Source organism: Cebus imitator, unplaced genomic scaffold (genome assembly GCF_001604975.1).
Source record: "Cebus imitator isolate Cc_AM_T3 unplaced genomic scaffold, Cebus_imitator-1.0 Scaffold537, whole genome shotgun sequence".
NCBI classification, from domain to species: domain Eukaryota; kingdom Metazoa; phylum Chordata; class Mammalia; order Primates; family Cebidae; genus Cebus; species Cebus imitator.
The window spans coordinates 1,055,324-1,067,732 of record NW_016107852.1 but is presented as its reverse complement, the minus strand read 5'-3'; the positions used below and the strand labels follow the sequence as shown (position 1 = coordinate 1,067,732).

The window sequence follows — 12,409 nt, the reverse complement described above, 5'->3', positions numbered from 1 at the left end:
TGCTGGGATTACAGGCTTGAGCCACCGCGCCCGGCCCTCTCCATCACATCTTAAGGAATTTCATTTAAAAACAATAACAACAACAACAACAACAAATAAGACCCTTAGATCCTGATCCTGGTTGAACTTCTAATTGTCCTCAGCAGGAGAGCCTGAAATACAACCTTCTACATTGTTTCCTTAGGCATAAAACACACACAAAATGGCGTTTTAAAATGAGGACCCAAGTATTTTCTTACATTTCTTCAGATGGCAACAGGGTTCATCTTTATAATTCTATATATTGATTTGTACAGACTAAAACAATTAATCCACGAAGACCAATGATATAGTTTTGATGTCCCCTCCAAATCTCATGTTGAAAAATGATCCCCAGTGTTGGAGGTGGGGCCTGCCCTGCCCTGCCCTGCCCCCTCCTTCCCCCACCTCCCCTCCCCTCCCTTTTCTTTCTTTCTTGACAGGGCCTCGCTCTGTCACCCAGGCTGGAGTGCAATGGTGTGATATCAGCTCACCGCAACTTCTGCCTCGTAGGTTTAAGAAATTCTCCTGTCTTTAGCCTCCTGACCAGCTGGGATTATAGGCAGGCACCACCATGCCAGGTTAATCTTAGTATTTTTAGTAGAGGTGGGGTTTTGCCATGTTAGCCAGGCTGGTCTCGAAATCAAGACCTTAAGTGTTCCAAGAGTTCCACCCCCCTCAGCCTCCCAAAATGCTGGAATTATAGGCATGAGCCACCGTGCCCAGCCAGGGATTTCTTTACAGCAATGTAATAACAGCCTAATTTAGAAAACTGGTACTGAGGGTCAAGCACTGCTATAAAGATAGCTGAAAATGTGGAAGCAGCTGTGGAACCAGGTAATAGGGAGAGAATAGAAGAGTTTGGGGGGCTCAGAAGAAGATAAGATGAGGGAAAGTTTGGAATGCCTTAGAGACTTATTAAATGATTGTGAACAAATTGCTGACAATGACATGGGCAGTGACGTTCAGTCTGAAAAGGTCTCAGATAGAAATGAGGAACTTACTGGGACGGGAGCAAAGGGCACATGTGTCATGCCTTAACAAAGATCTGGGCTGCACTGTGTTCACACCCCAGGGATCTGTGGAAGTTTGAACTTGAGAGTGACAATTTAGGATATATCTGGCAGAAAAAATGTCTAGGCAGCAAAGCACTCAAGATGTAGCCTGGCTGCTTCTAACAGCCTACACTCTGATGTGGGAGTAAATAAATGACTTAAAGTTGGACCTTATATTTAAAGGGGAAGCAGAATATAAAGGTTTGGAAATTTGCAACCTGACCATGTGACAGAGAAAGGAAAAGTATTTCCACAGCCTGGGCAATACAGGGAGACTCTGTCTCTACGGAAAAAGTTAAAAATTAGCCAGGCGTGGTGGCACTTGCCTGAGTAGTCCTAGCTACTTGGGAGGCTGAGGCAGGAAAATCCCTTGAGCCCAGGAAGTCAAGGCTGCAGTGAGCTGTGATCATGCCATTGCACTCTAGCCTGGCAACAGAGTGAGACCCTGTCTCAAACACAAAACAAACAAAAGATTTTTATGGGGAGATAAATTCAAGTAGACTGTAGAGCAACCATTTCTAGAAAGACTTGCATAACTAAAAAGGAGCCAAGTGCTGATAGTCAAGACAATCGGGAAAAGGCCTTGAAAGCATTCCAGAGATCTCTGAGGCAGCCCCTCCCATCACAGGCCCTGAGATCTAGGAGGACTAAGTGGTTTCAGGGACCAGGCCAGGGGCACCACTGCCCTGTGCTGTTTCCCACATCCCAGCTGCTCCAGCTCCAGCTGTGGTTCAAAGGGGCTCAGGTACAGCTTGGGCAACTCCTCTGGAAGGTGCAAGCCATAAGCTTTGGCAGCTTCCATCTGGTGTTAAGCCTCCAGGAACACAGAGTGCAAGAGTGAAGGAGGCTTCGCAACCTCTGCCTAGACTTCAGAAGATGTATGAGAAAAACCTGGTGTCCAGGCAGAAGCCTGCTGCAAGGGCAGAGCCCTCAAGAGAACCTCTACTAGGGCAGTGAGGAGGGGAAATGTGGAGCTGAAGGCTTCACACTGAGGCACTGCCTAGTGGAGTTGTGGGAAGAAGGCCACCATCCTCCAGACCCAAGAATGGTAGAGCCACCAACAGCTTGCAATCTCAGCATAAAAAAACTACAGGGGCAGAGCTTCCTAAGGCCTTGGGAGCCCACTTTTTGCACCAGCATGCTCTGGATGTGAGACACAGAGTGAAAGGAGATTATTTTGGAGTTCTATTATTTAATAACTGCCCTGTTGGGTTTCAGACTTCCTTGAGGCCTGTAGCCCCTTTCTTATGGCCAATTTCTCCCTTTTCATATGGGAATGTTTGCCCAATGCTGACACCCCCATTGTATCTTGGAAGGAAATAACTTGTTTTGATTCTATAGGCTTATAGGTGGAAGGAATTCATCTCTAGATGAGATTTGGGACTTAGAACTTTGAGTTAATGCTGGAATGAGTCAAGACTTTGGGGGACTATTGAGAAGGGATGATTATATTTTGACATGTGAGAAGGACATGTAATATGGAGGCCAGGGGTGGAATGATATAGTTTGGATGTCCCCTCCAAATCTCATGATGAACTGTAATCATCAGTGTTGGAGGTGGGGCCAGGTGGGAGGTGTTTGGGTCATAGAGGAGGATCCCTCATGATTTGGTGCTATCCTCACAATAGTGGGTGAGTTCTCACAAGATCTGGTTGTTGTAAAGTGTGGCACCTCCTCACCCCTTGCTCCCGCTCCTGCTTTCGCCATATAATGTGCCTGCTCCTGCTTTGCCTTCTGCCATGAGTAAAGGCTCCCTAGGCTTCCCCAGAAGCAGAGCAGAGCCAGTCTGCCATGTGTGTACAGCCTACAGAACTGAAAGCCAATTAAACCTCTTTTCTTTCTAAATTACCCAATCTCAGGTATTTTTTCTGTCTTTTTTTTTTTTTTTTTTTTTTTTTTTTTTTTGAGACAGAGTCTCGCTCTGTCTCCCAGGCTGGAGTGCAGTGGTGAGATCTCAGCTCACTACAACCTCTGCCTCCCAGGTTCAAATGATTCAGTCTCCCGAGTGTCTGGGACTACAGGTACGTGCCACCACGCCCAGCTAATTTTTTGTATTTTTAGTAGAGACGGGGTTTCACTGTGTTAGCCAGGATGGTCTCGATCTCCTGACCTCATGATCTGCTCACCTCAGCCTCCCAAAGTGCTGGGATTACAGGCGGGAGCCACCGGGCTTTAAAGTAATGCAAAAATAGCCTAATCCAACTAATAGTAAGAGCGAACACTTAATTATCGCTAATTATGTGCTAGGCACTAGTCTAAGCACTTTATAAATACTGATGCATTGACTCAATCTTCATAACAACCATGTGGAGGAGGTCCTATTTTTATCCCCATTTTATAGATAAGAAAACAAAAGCACAGAGTACTAGTAAATTGCAGAGGCAGGACTCAAAATGGGTCATCTGACTCGAGTCAGAGCATGAGCACCCAAAGCAGAAACTACAATTTTTATCTCTGAATTCCCACCACTGAGAATAGTACCGATTCATAACACATGAAACAGTCAGCAATGATTTATTGAGCAATCGATTACAAAGAATTGCAAGGCATTTTTATCATTCAGCAGTTCTGAAGAAGAAAGATCTTATTGTCTGCTTCCTCTATTAATTTGTTTCTAGCATGGCAAGGAGAGACTTTATTGAAATGATTATTGTGCGGGGGAGGGAGGAGGTATTGTAATGGGGAAAGGGGAAGATTGTAACAGAAAATGCTCTGATTCAAGCATCTCCCTCAACTAATCATCTAAAAATGATTAAAGCAATTTCCCAGTGTTTGGAATTGGTGGTCACCAGCAAAGACTCTAACAGCCACGGCCAATTGCTTATAGCTTATACCCAGGATGGGTGGGAAAAAGGAGGGGGTAAGAAATAGAAAGATCTGTCCCAGACAACAGTGAATTCTAGAACTGATTTAAAAGTAGTTATGTGAGGAATGGAAATGGAGGGAGGCCATAAAAGTCACTTAAGAATATCAACGGGTAGCCGGGTATGGTGGTGCTCATGCCTGTAATCACAACACTTTGAGAGGCTGAGTCGGGAGGATCACTTCAGCCCAGGAGTTCGAGACCAGCCAGGGCAACATATCAAGACCTCATCTCTACAGAAAAAATTATCCAAGTATGGTGGTAAACACTTGTAATCCTAGCTACTCGGGAGGCTGAGGCAGGAGGATCGCTTGAGCCCAGGAGTTGGAGGTGGCAGTGAGCTATGATTGCTCTACTGCACTCTAGCCTGGGCAACAAAGCCAGAACTTGTCTCTTAAAAGAAATAAAATTAAAAAAGAATATCAAGGGGCAACCTTAAAAGGGTCAGGGTGAGGAGTAACTCTTTATGGTTTCACAACCACAGTCTGCCAACTCAGGAGGAAGCCACTGCACTTAAAACACAACATGCTGAGACTTGGCCCAGTCCACAAAGCCATTCTCTGCTGAGGTGTCACACACACACATAAAAAACATCAGCAGCATTTCAGACAATGAAACTAGAACCTGTGCTCTCCACACAGCCCTGGAGCCCTGCTCTTGGGAAGAGCCAAGGACTCAAGCCACATTGGGGTCACTCTGCATTTCTTGCATGACAGGAGGCGGTCAAGACTCACCTGTAGGTATACGGCCCCACTTCTTCCACCCGAGGGGTCTCTCCTCTGAGGATCTCCTCTGGATTGGTGACGTTGAAGAAATAGAACTGAGTATACACAGGCAGAGGGGGCTTCTCCCAGGAGTCAAAGGCCTCGGTACCATTCCTTAACACAATATTCTAAGGAAGAAAACCAAAAGGAGATTTTCAAAAATGTAAGGCAGTAGTTGGCTTTGAACCCAAGAGGCAGAGGAAGGGACCCGACCTCTGAGATCATTATTTTAATCATTTCACAGGCATTCAATTGCAGTCTCCTGAGAATAGGGCCATATCTTACACCAATAGAGCCCACAGTTCTAAGTCATAGAAGGCCTTTGATAAATATTTGTAAAGGGGCCAGGCCTGGTAGCTCATGCCTGTAATCCCAGCACTTTGGGAGGCAGAGGTGGGTGGATCACTTGAGGTCAGGAGTTCGAGACCAGCTTAGCCAACATGGTGAATTCCTGTGTCTATTAAAAGAAATCAGCTGGGTGTGGTGGTCCATGCCTGTAATCCTGGCTACTCGGGAGGCTGAGGCAGGAGACTTGCTTGAACCCAGGAGGTGGAGGTTGCAGTGAACCAAGATCATGCCACTGCACTCCAGCCTGGGTGAGAGAGCAAGACTGTCTCAAAATAAATAAATAAATAAATATTTGTAAAGGAAAGGTACTAAAGACAATTCATGGGCGGAAGCACGAAGCATAGTGCGACCAAAACCTAGACCACAGATTGAGTGCCTAAAGGGCCTGCTGGTTTTGTTATTTTTGAAGCTTCCATGGATGGTAGAATCTTCTGTAGAAGTTAAGCTCTGCTGAGAAGCACCATACACTCTCGGTTTGCCCAGATGAGAGAAGAACAAGGGGAAGGGCCCAGGAAGGCCAGTTTTGGCCCTTCCCCTTCAAGTAGAACCACATCCATCCCTACTGCCTCCACCACCAGGAGCTTTAAATGTATTTTCTTATCAGACCCCCAAAAACCCTAAAATGTAATTGCCTATCCCTGTTTCAAAAACCAGGAGGCTGAGCCTCACTGAGGTTAGCTGCCAATGGAGACCGCACTCTGTGCACAATCCCTCCTTCACTTCCCTCCCCTGTTCTGTGTTATAGAATGAATAATGTCCCCAGGCTCTAAATTCCTATGCTGAAGTCCTAATCCCCAAGACTTCACAATGTGCCTGTATTTGGAGTCAGAGTCTTTACAGAGCTGATGAGGTTAAATGAGGTCATGATCTACTAGGACTGGTGTCCTTACTGGAGGAGGAAACTGAGACACAGACAAGCACAGAAGGAAGGCCATGTGAAAACACACAGGGCACACAGCCCTCTACAAGCCAAAGAGACAGGCCTCAGAAGAAACCAACTCTGCCAACACCTCAATCTCAGACTTCCGACATCCAGAACTATGAGACATATTTCTGTTGCCTAAGCCACCCAGTCTGTTGTATTTATTTGGGAAGCCCTAGCAAATTAATACACCACAGCTCCCCTAGAGGTGACTATTCTCCCTGCCTCACTGACTTCCGGCTAGGCCACGTGACTAGATTTGGCCAAGAGGATGTGGGTGGAATGGCAGGGCATCAATTTGGCGTGAAGGCCTTAAGATGCATGACAAGTTTCCATCTGCCATCTTGAAGTTGCCACCCTCGGCCAAGAGAATAGCAAGCCACAGGTAGCTGCTGATCCTTCAGCCTAGGTTCTAAAATGGAGATGTGCAGACTAGTCCTAAAGCTGACCACAGGCCTGGAGTCTAGCCTTGTTCCACTGAGCCAGCTGAGCTCAAACTGCAGCCAGCCTGCACACCCACATATTACTGTTATAAGCAATGAGACTGGGGAGTCATTTGTTACTCACCATGGCAGCAGAGGCCTGATAAATACAATGCCTGAGGTTAACAGGCAGAAACCCAACACCTGGTATTCCCAATAGTCCTCCATCTGTTAATGGAGAAAAGCCTTGTATTTTTACAGTCAAAACGACTGAAGTACAAAAATAAAATAAAAGCACAGACTGCAAATAAATAAACCAAAATGTGAGTTTTCAGTGTTCAGAATTTGTACCAGTTATAATTCAGGTCTGGATTAGGAGAATTCTTACATTCACTGTTGCTTTTGTTTGGATTTTTACAACAGCAATAAATTACATAAGCAGGAAAAAAAAATTTTTTTCCCTTATCTTTTTTTTTTTTAAATGAATCTAAGAAACTCAGATTCTGTAAGATGTTATGGATAGACCCTAAGGCGGGGAGGAGTGGATGCAAACAGAACCCACTTCATCTTGGCTTTCCTCCGTTCTTGCAAAACAAAGGCAAGCCTGACGCTGCCTCAGCTGCGGTCAGCTCTGTGGCAGAGGCCCAGGAGCAGCCGCCCCCACTCTCGGCTCTACCACACTTCACTTCCTATTACTGTCAGGACACTTGAGTGAGCACTCTGTATTCCTGCCTAATTTTTCCTGACAGGCATCATAATGTGTGCAATTTGCAGTTGAGAAAGGACTTGAGATCTCATTTATTTGTTCACGTGAAGAAAATCACATTAGAATTAGGAACCCTGAGATAATCAGCAAACTTAAATGAACAGATGGCTAACCTCCCGGGTTTATCTTGCTGGGCTTGCATCCAGCTCTTAAGCAACCGTAAATCCAACGACAAGTGGAAGAGTTTCCAGAAAGAGGCGGTTTCCAAAGGAAGGGTAAACCTGGCTGTTCTGACATGTGTAAACAGTCTGACCTGATCTTGTGCCTCTGACTTTCAGGACAGAAATAAACATTTAGTACATTTGACTTCTTAATGAAACAAAGCAAATGAAAAACTAACAAGAACAATAAAAACAGTCCTTGACAACAGCATACCAGAGTCACAACCAATCCAGCTGTGTTATAGGCGGGGCTTCTCCTCTGTCTGCCTCCACTCCCCTGCCCCTTCTCTGGCCACTTCTTAGCTGAGTCAACGGCACCCAGACAAATTATCACAGCCCCTTGTACTCTGTTCAAATCTTGCCCTCAAGAATGGTGGCTTTTCCTGCTCCTTTCATGTGTCTCTTTTCTTCCACCTTACAAGCTGGATGTTTGTCAAGAAACCTCTGTCAATCCCAGAGTAGATCACAGTGTTGGAGAGAGAATGTGTGTGTGTGTGTGTGTGCGCGCGCGCTCGCGTGCAAGTGCACTAAGTAGGGAGAGAGGGAATGAGAGAACAGAGGGAAGTTGTAAATACAGCTGTCAACATTTCTGAAACAGTTGTGTCTTTATTTTTGTTCTCTCACTTTCAGCTCAGAGAAGGACAGTTATCATTCAGTTACCATTACTACTACACCAGCTGCAATTTACTGTGAGTCTGCTAAAATCAGGTGCTGTGCTAGGGGCTTTATAATGTGTATTACCTCTGAGTTTCACATTGATACCACAAAATAAAAAACCCCATTTTGCAGACAAAGAAATGGTGGCACTGGCTGTCTCAAGTCACAAAGCCAGTAAGTAAAATCGAATCTGACCAAGTCCAGGTCTGCAGGTTTGCAAAGCCCGTGCTCCACCATCCAGCAGCTGCCACCCCATGACACCCTGAGGGTAGAGTTGCCAGATTTAGCAAATGAAACCCAAGATACCCAGTTAAATTTGAATTTCAGATAAACGACAAATAATTTTATGATATAATTATGTCCCAAATATTGAATGGGCTATGTCAAAAATGCTTTTATTCATAGGAGATGCTTGCTGCAGGATTTAGGAACAAAGTATGTGTTATCTACAACTTACATTCAAATAATTCAAGAAAAAGTGCATCGGAGAGATAAAGTGAATATGACAGGATGTTAACAATTGATACATCGGACTGAACTGAAATATCACATGAGACAGACTTATGCTAAAATATTATTTGTTGTTTATCTGAAATTCAAATTTAATTGGGTGTCCTGTATTTTATTTGGCAACTCTAGCCCAGAGTGACAGCGAAACTATGGAGAAGCCATAACTTCTGAACTCTCGGGACTCTGAACTCTCAGGGTTTCCTGGAGTGTCACCCCTGTCAAGTGGAGGAAAGGAAACCAGGCAGCTGCACGAGATCACAGTCAGCTCCCAGTCAGGAGCCCACAGATGAGGAACCGAGAAAGGGAAAATTCAACTCCAGAGTTTCCAGGTGGCCGCGCAGCCCCAGTTATGTTAATGTGTCCAAAGAAAGCACCTCAACCTCCTGCCACAAGATGGTCCAGAGAGGGCTGTGTTTTGACTTAAATTTCTAATTTCTGCCCCTTCTCATTATCTTCAGAGCATTCAAGTGTGTACTCCCAGGAGCTTGCTCGGCAAAGGCAGGCCTGAGAAACCAACAAATAAAAACCTCAGCCTCAAGACTGTGGACTGTCTGGCACAGGAAGTCATTCATTCCACCAGATACAAGGAGCTAGTGTCCGGCTCAAAAGTGCCCTTTGCCAGTCTGAACAGAAAGCCATGGCTTGGGAACAACTGATCCTCCTCACCGAGGGTTCTGCTGTGATGGTGACAGCCACCAGACAAACCTTGTAATCAGCTGAGTCTTCCTAGTTACACTAAATGAAAAATCAGCATAAGGTCTTAAATCAGTTTTACAGTGTGACTCTGGATATTAAGACTGGCATTGTGGAGTCACAGTATAACTGTTGCTTATTGATTTTAACCAAGACAGGCATGATGGGTTTTTCCATGCACAGTACTATGGCACTACCACTAAAACAAAATGCTGGAACATTATCAAGTTATACAGTAAATTCACAGTGTCAACACCTAAATTAATAATTTGGACTGAAAAACATACTTTTCAGTTAATCAGCCAATATGTACCTATTAAGAGCTTTCTATGTGCCCGGATTATGCCCTGCAAACAGGCATAGGCCCTGTTTGTAAGAAGAAATTTAGCTAAGGACACAAAACCAACACGCATGTAACAGGGAGTAAAAAATTATGTGCAAGACCCAGTAATTCAGCCTAGCAAACAGCTGACGCCTGAAATTATTTGGATCCTTCCAGTGGCATAGATCCGTGCTAAAATCTCCCCATCTGAACATCTCACAGGCTGCTCCAAGACAACATGACCAAAATGGACTCATGATTTTCTCCCCAGTTGATCACTAAGTCCTGCTGATTTCACCTCTCCTCTTCCCCATTTCTACCCCAAGGCTCACTTGATCATGGCTTGGACTGTGACAATACTGTATGTTCGCTCCTAAATGGTCTCCCTCTCTCCAGCCTTTTTCCTTTCAATTGCTTCATCCACCTGAGCCTTCAGAGAAGCCTGTCAAAAGTGCCTAATGGAATAGACACTCTACTACTGCTCCCAGGATAAAGTCCTCAGTCCTTGACCTGTTGTGATCTGATGCAACCGTGTCACCTGTTACTATCCATCATTTCCTGGTAGGCACTTTATGCACCAGCAACACGCAACCATCTACTGTTTCCTCGCACCCACCACACAAGTTCTCAGGCAGTGCCTTGGCCTGAGTCACTCACTGCCCTTCACCCAGAAGTCTCTGCAGGGCCGGCAGCACCTGGTTCACCTCTACTTGGGCTTCAGGGCTCAATTCAGAAGTGCCATCTCTCAGAAGGCCCCTCTGGGCTGTGCGTTCTCATTACTTTCATGAAACTTCACAAGTTTTATAAAGAAAATGTGTTTTTTGGTCTTTAGTATCAGATTGGGTCTGATACTAAGGACTGTATCTTTTTCATGGATCCCCAGCACACAATATGGTTTCTGGCACAGAAGGGACACAATAAACAATGAAGAAACAGATGATACTGTAGCGTATAGCACAATGCTGTGCCAGGCATTCCTCTTCTGCTGTTTACCTCGTTCTTCCTGGTAAAGTCTTCAATGTGGCAAAATGCTACATATTCTAAATAATACGTGAGAGAAAGGTGATCTGAATTTCAGTACCGCAGAATCAAGAAGAGACAGTAACTTTCTTAGGTGCAAATATTATTCTCCAAGGAGATATTCTGGCCTCTTTTCATAAATGGTTAAGACTAGTTTGGAATTAGCAGGTTCATTTTTATGCATAATTAATATGCCAAAGGCACATAAGTATTAGTTCTAAGTCTGTCAGATCTGTCTTTAGCAATTTTGGTTCTAATGAATTTTTTTTTATAAAATCCTTTTTCATAGCAAGCATAGCATAGGATTTTCACAACCTTAAAATTGATGAAACTCTTTCATTCTTTCCATAAATATTAACTTAGCAATTGTGCCAGCCACAGTTCTAGGTATTGAGGATATAATGGTAGAACAAGAATTCCTACCTTCCATTTTATTGGTGAATTCTGAAAACTCCTTGAGGTAACAAGGAACAAAATAGACTTGTAAGCAATAAAATATCACATTTATCTAAGGGGAAAATATCTAGAAATCATGATAAATTATCAATCTATAGAAATTTCTATATTCATATTAAAAGAGATGTTTAAAGTAGATAATATTACTACAAATGTGCAGAAAAAGTCATGTGTTGCCTCCAATTTCTGTTCACAAATGAGGCTATTGATTTTTTTTTAATTAATTAATTTTTTTGAGACAGAGTCTCACTCCGTTGCCCAGGCTGAAGTGCAATAGCATGATCTGGGCTCACGGCAACCTCCGCCTCCCAGGTTCAAGTGATTCTCCTGCCTCAGCCTCTGGAGTAACTGGGATTATAGGTGTGCACCATCACACTTGGCTAATTTTGTATTTTTAGTAGAGATAGGACTTCACCATGTTGGTCAGGCTAATCTCAAACCCCTGATCTCAGGTGATCTACCTGCCTCAGCCTCCCAAAGTGCTGGGATTACAGGTGTGAGCCACTGAGCCAGGCCTATTGTTACTTTAAATCAGGTAAATGTTACTTCATCCACTCCCTACCAACTCTATCGTATTTGTTACAGAAAATTTGGACAATGAAGAAAGTAAAAGGAAGAAAATTTAATTCCCCTGTAATCCACATCATGTTATTAAATAGTTTTTGAAACTGTTGTTTTAACGTCTGTATACTAATCCACTGTATTAGTTTATTTTATAAAATATACCAAATCAGTTTATTTAAACATTCTTTTTTTTCTTTTGAGATGGAGTCTTACTCTGTTGTCCTGGCTGGAGAGCAGTGGCACAATCTCGGCTTACTGCAACCTCTGCCTCCCAGGTTCAAGCAATTCTCCTGCTTCAGCCTCCTAAGTAGCTAGGATTACAGGTGCTGGCCACCACACCTGGATAATTTTTGTATTTTTTGTAGAGATAGGGGGGATGCAGAGGGTGGGTGGTTCACCATGTTGACCAGGCTGGTCTCAAACTCCTGACCTCAGGTGATCCACCCCCCTCAGCCTCCCAAAGTGCTGGGATTACAGGTGTGAGCCACTGCACCCAGCCTAATCATTCTTTTACTATAGGACATTTGTGGCGTTTTCATGCTGAAGTAAATGTTCTTGAATATATTTGTCCAAATCAATGAATAATATATGTTTTTTTTTGAGACAGAGTCTTGCTCTTGTCGCCCAGGCTGGAGTGCAGTGGTGCAATCTTGGCTCACTGCAACTTCTGCCTCCTGGGTTCAAGTGACTATCATGCCTCAGCCACTGGAGTAGTTGGGATTACAGGTTCATACCACCACACCCGGCTACCTTTTGTATTTTTAAAAGATATGGGGTTTCACCATGTTGGCCAGGCTGGTCTCTAGCTCCTGGCCTTCAGTGATCCACCTACCTTGGCCTCCCAAAGTGCTGGGATTACAGGTGTGAG

The 12,409-nt window shown here is 44.2% G+C and overlaps 1 protein-coding gene across 1 annotated transcript in view; it reads right to left on the bottom strand.

The window, feature by feature from the left end:
- Window positions 1-12,409, bottom strand: part of SCARB2 (scavenger receptor class B member 2) — a 56,310-nt gene that overhangs the window by 33,314 nt on the left and 10,587 nt on the right. The window contains exon 2 of the mRNA XM_017514788.2: window positions 4,671-4,828. Within this exon, the coding sequence (XP_017370277.1) occupies window positions 4,671-4,828 (158 nt within the window). The remainder of the gene's footprint in view (window positions 1-4,670; window positions 4,829-12,409) is intronic.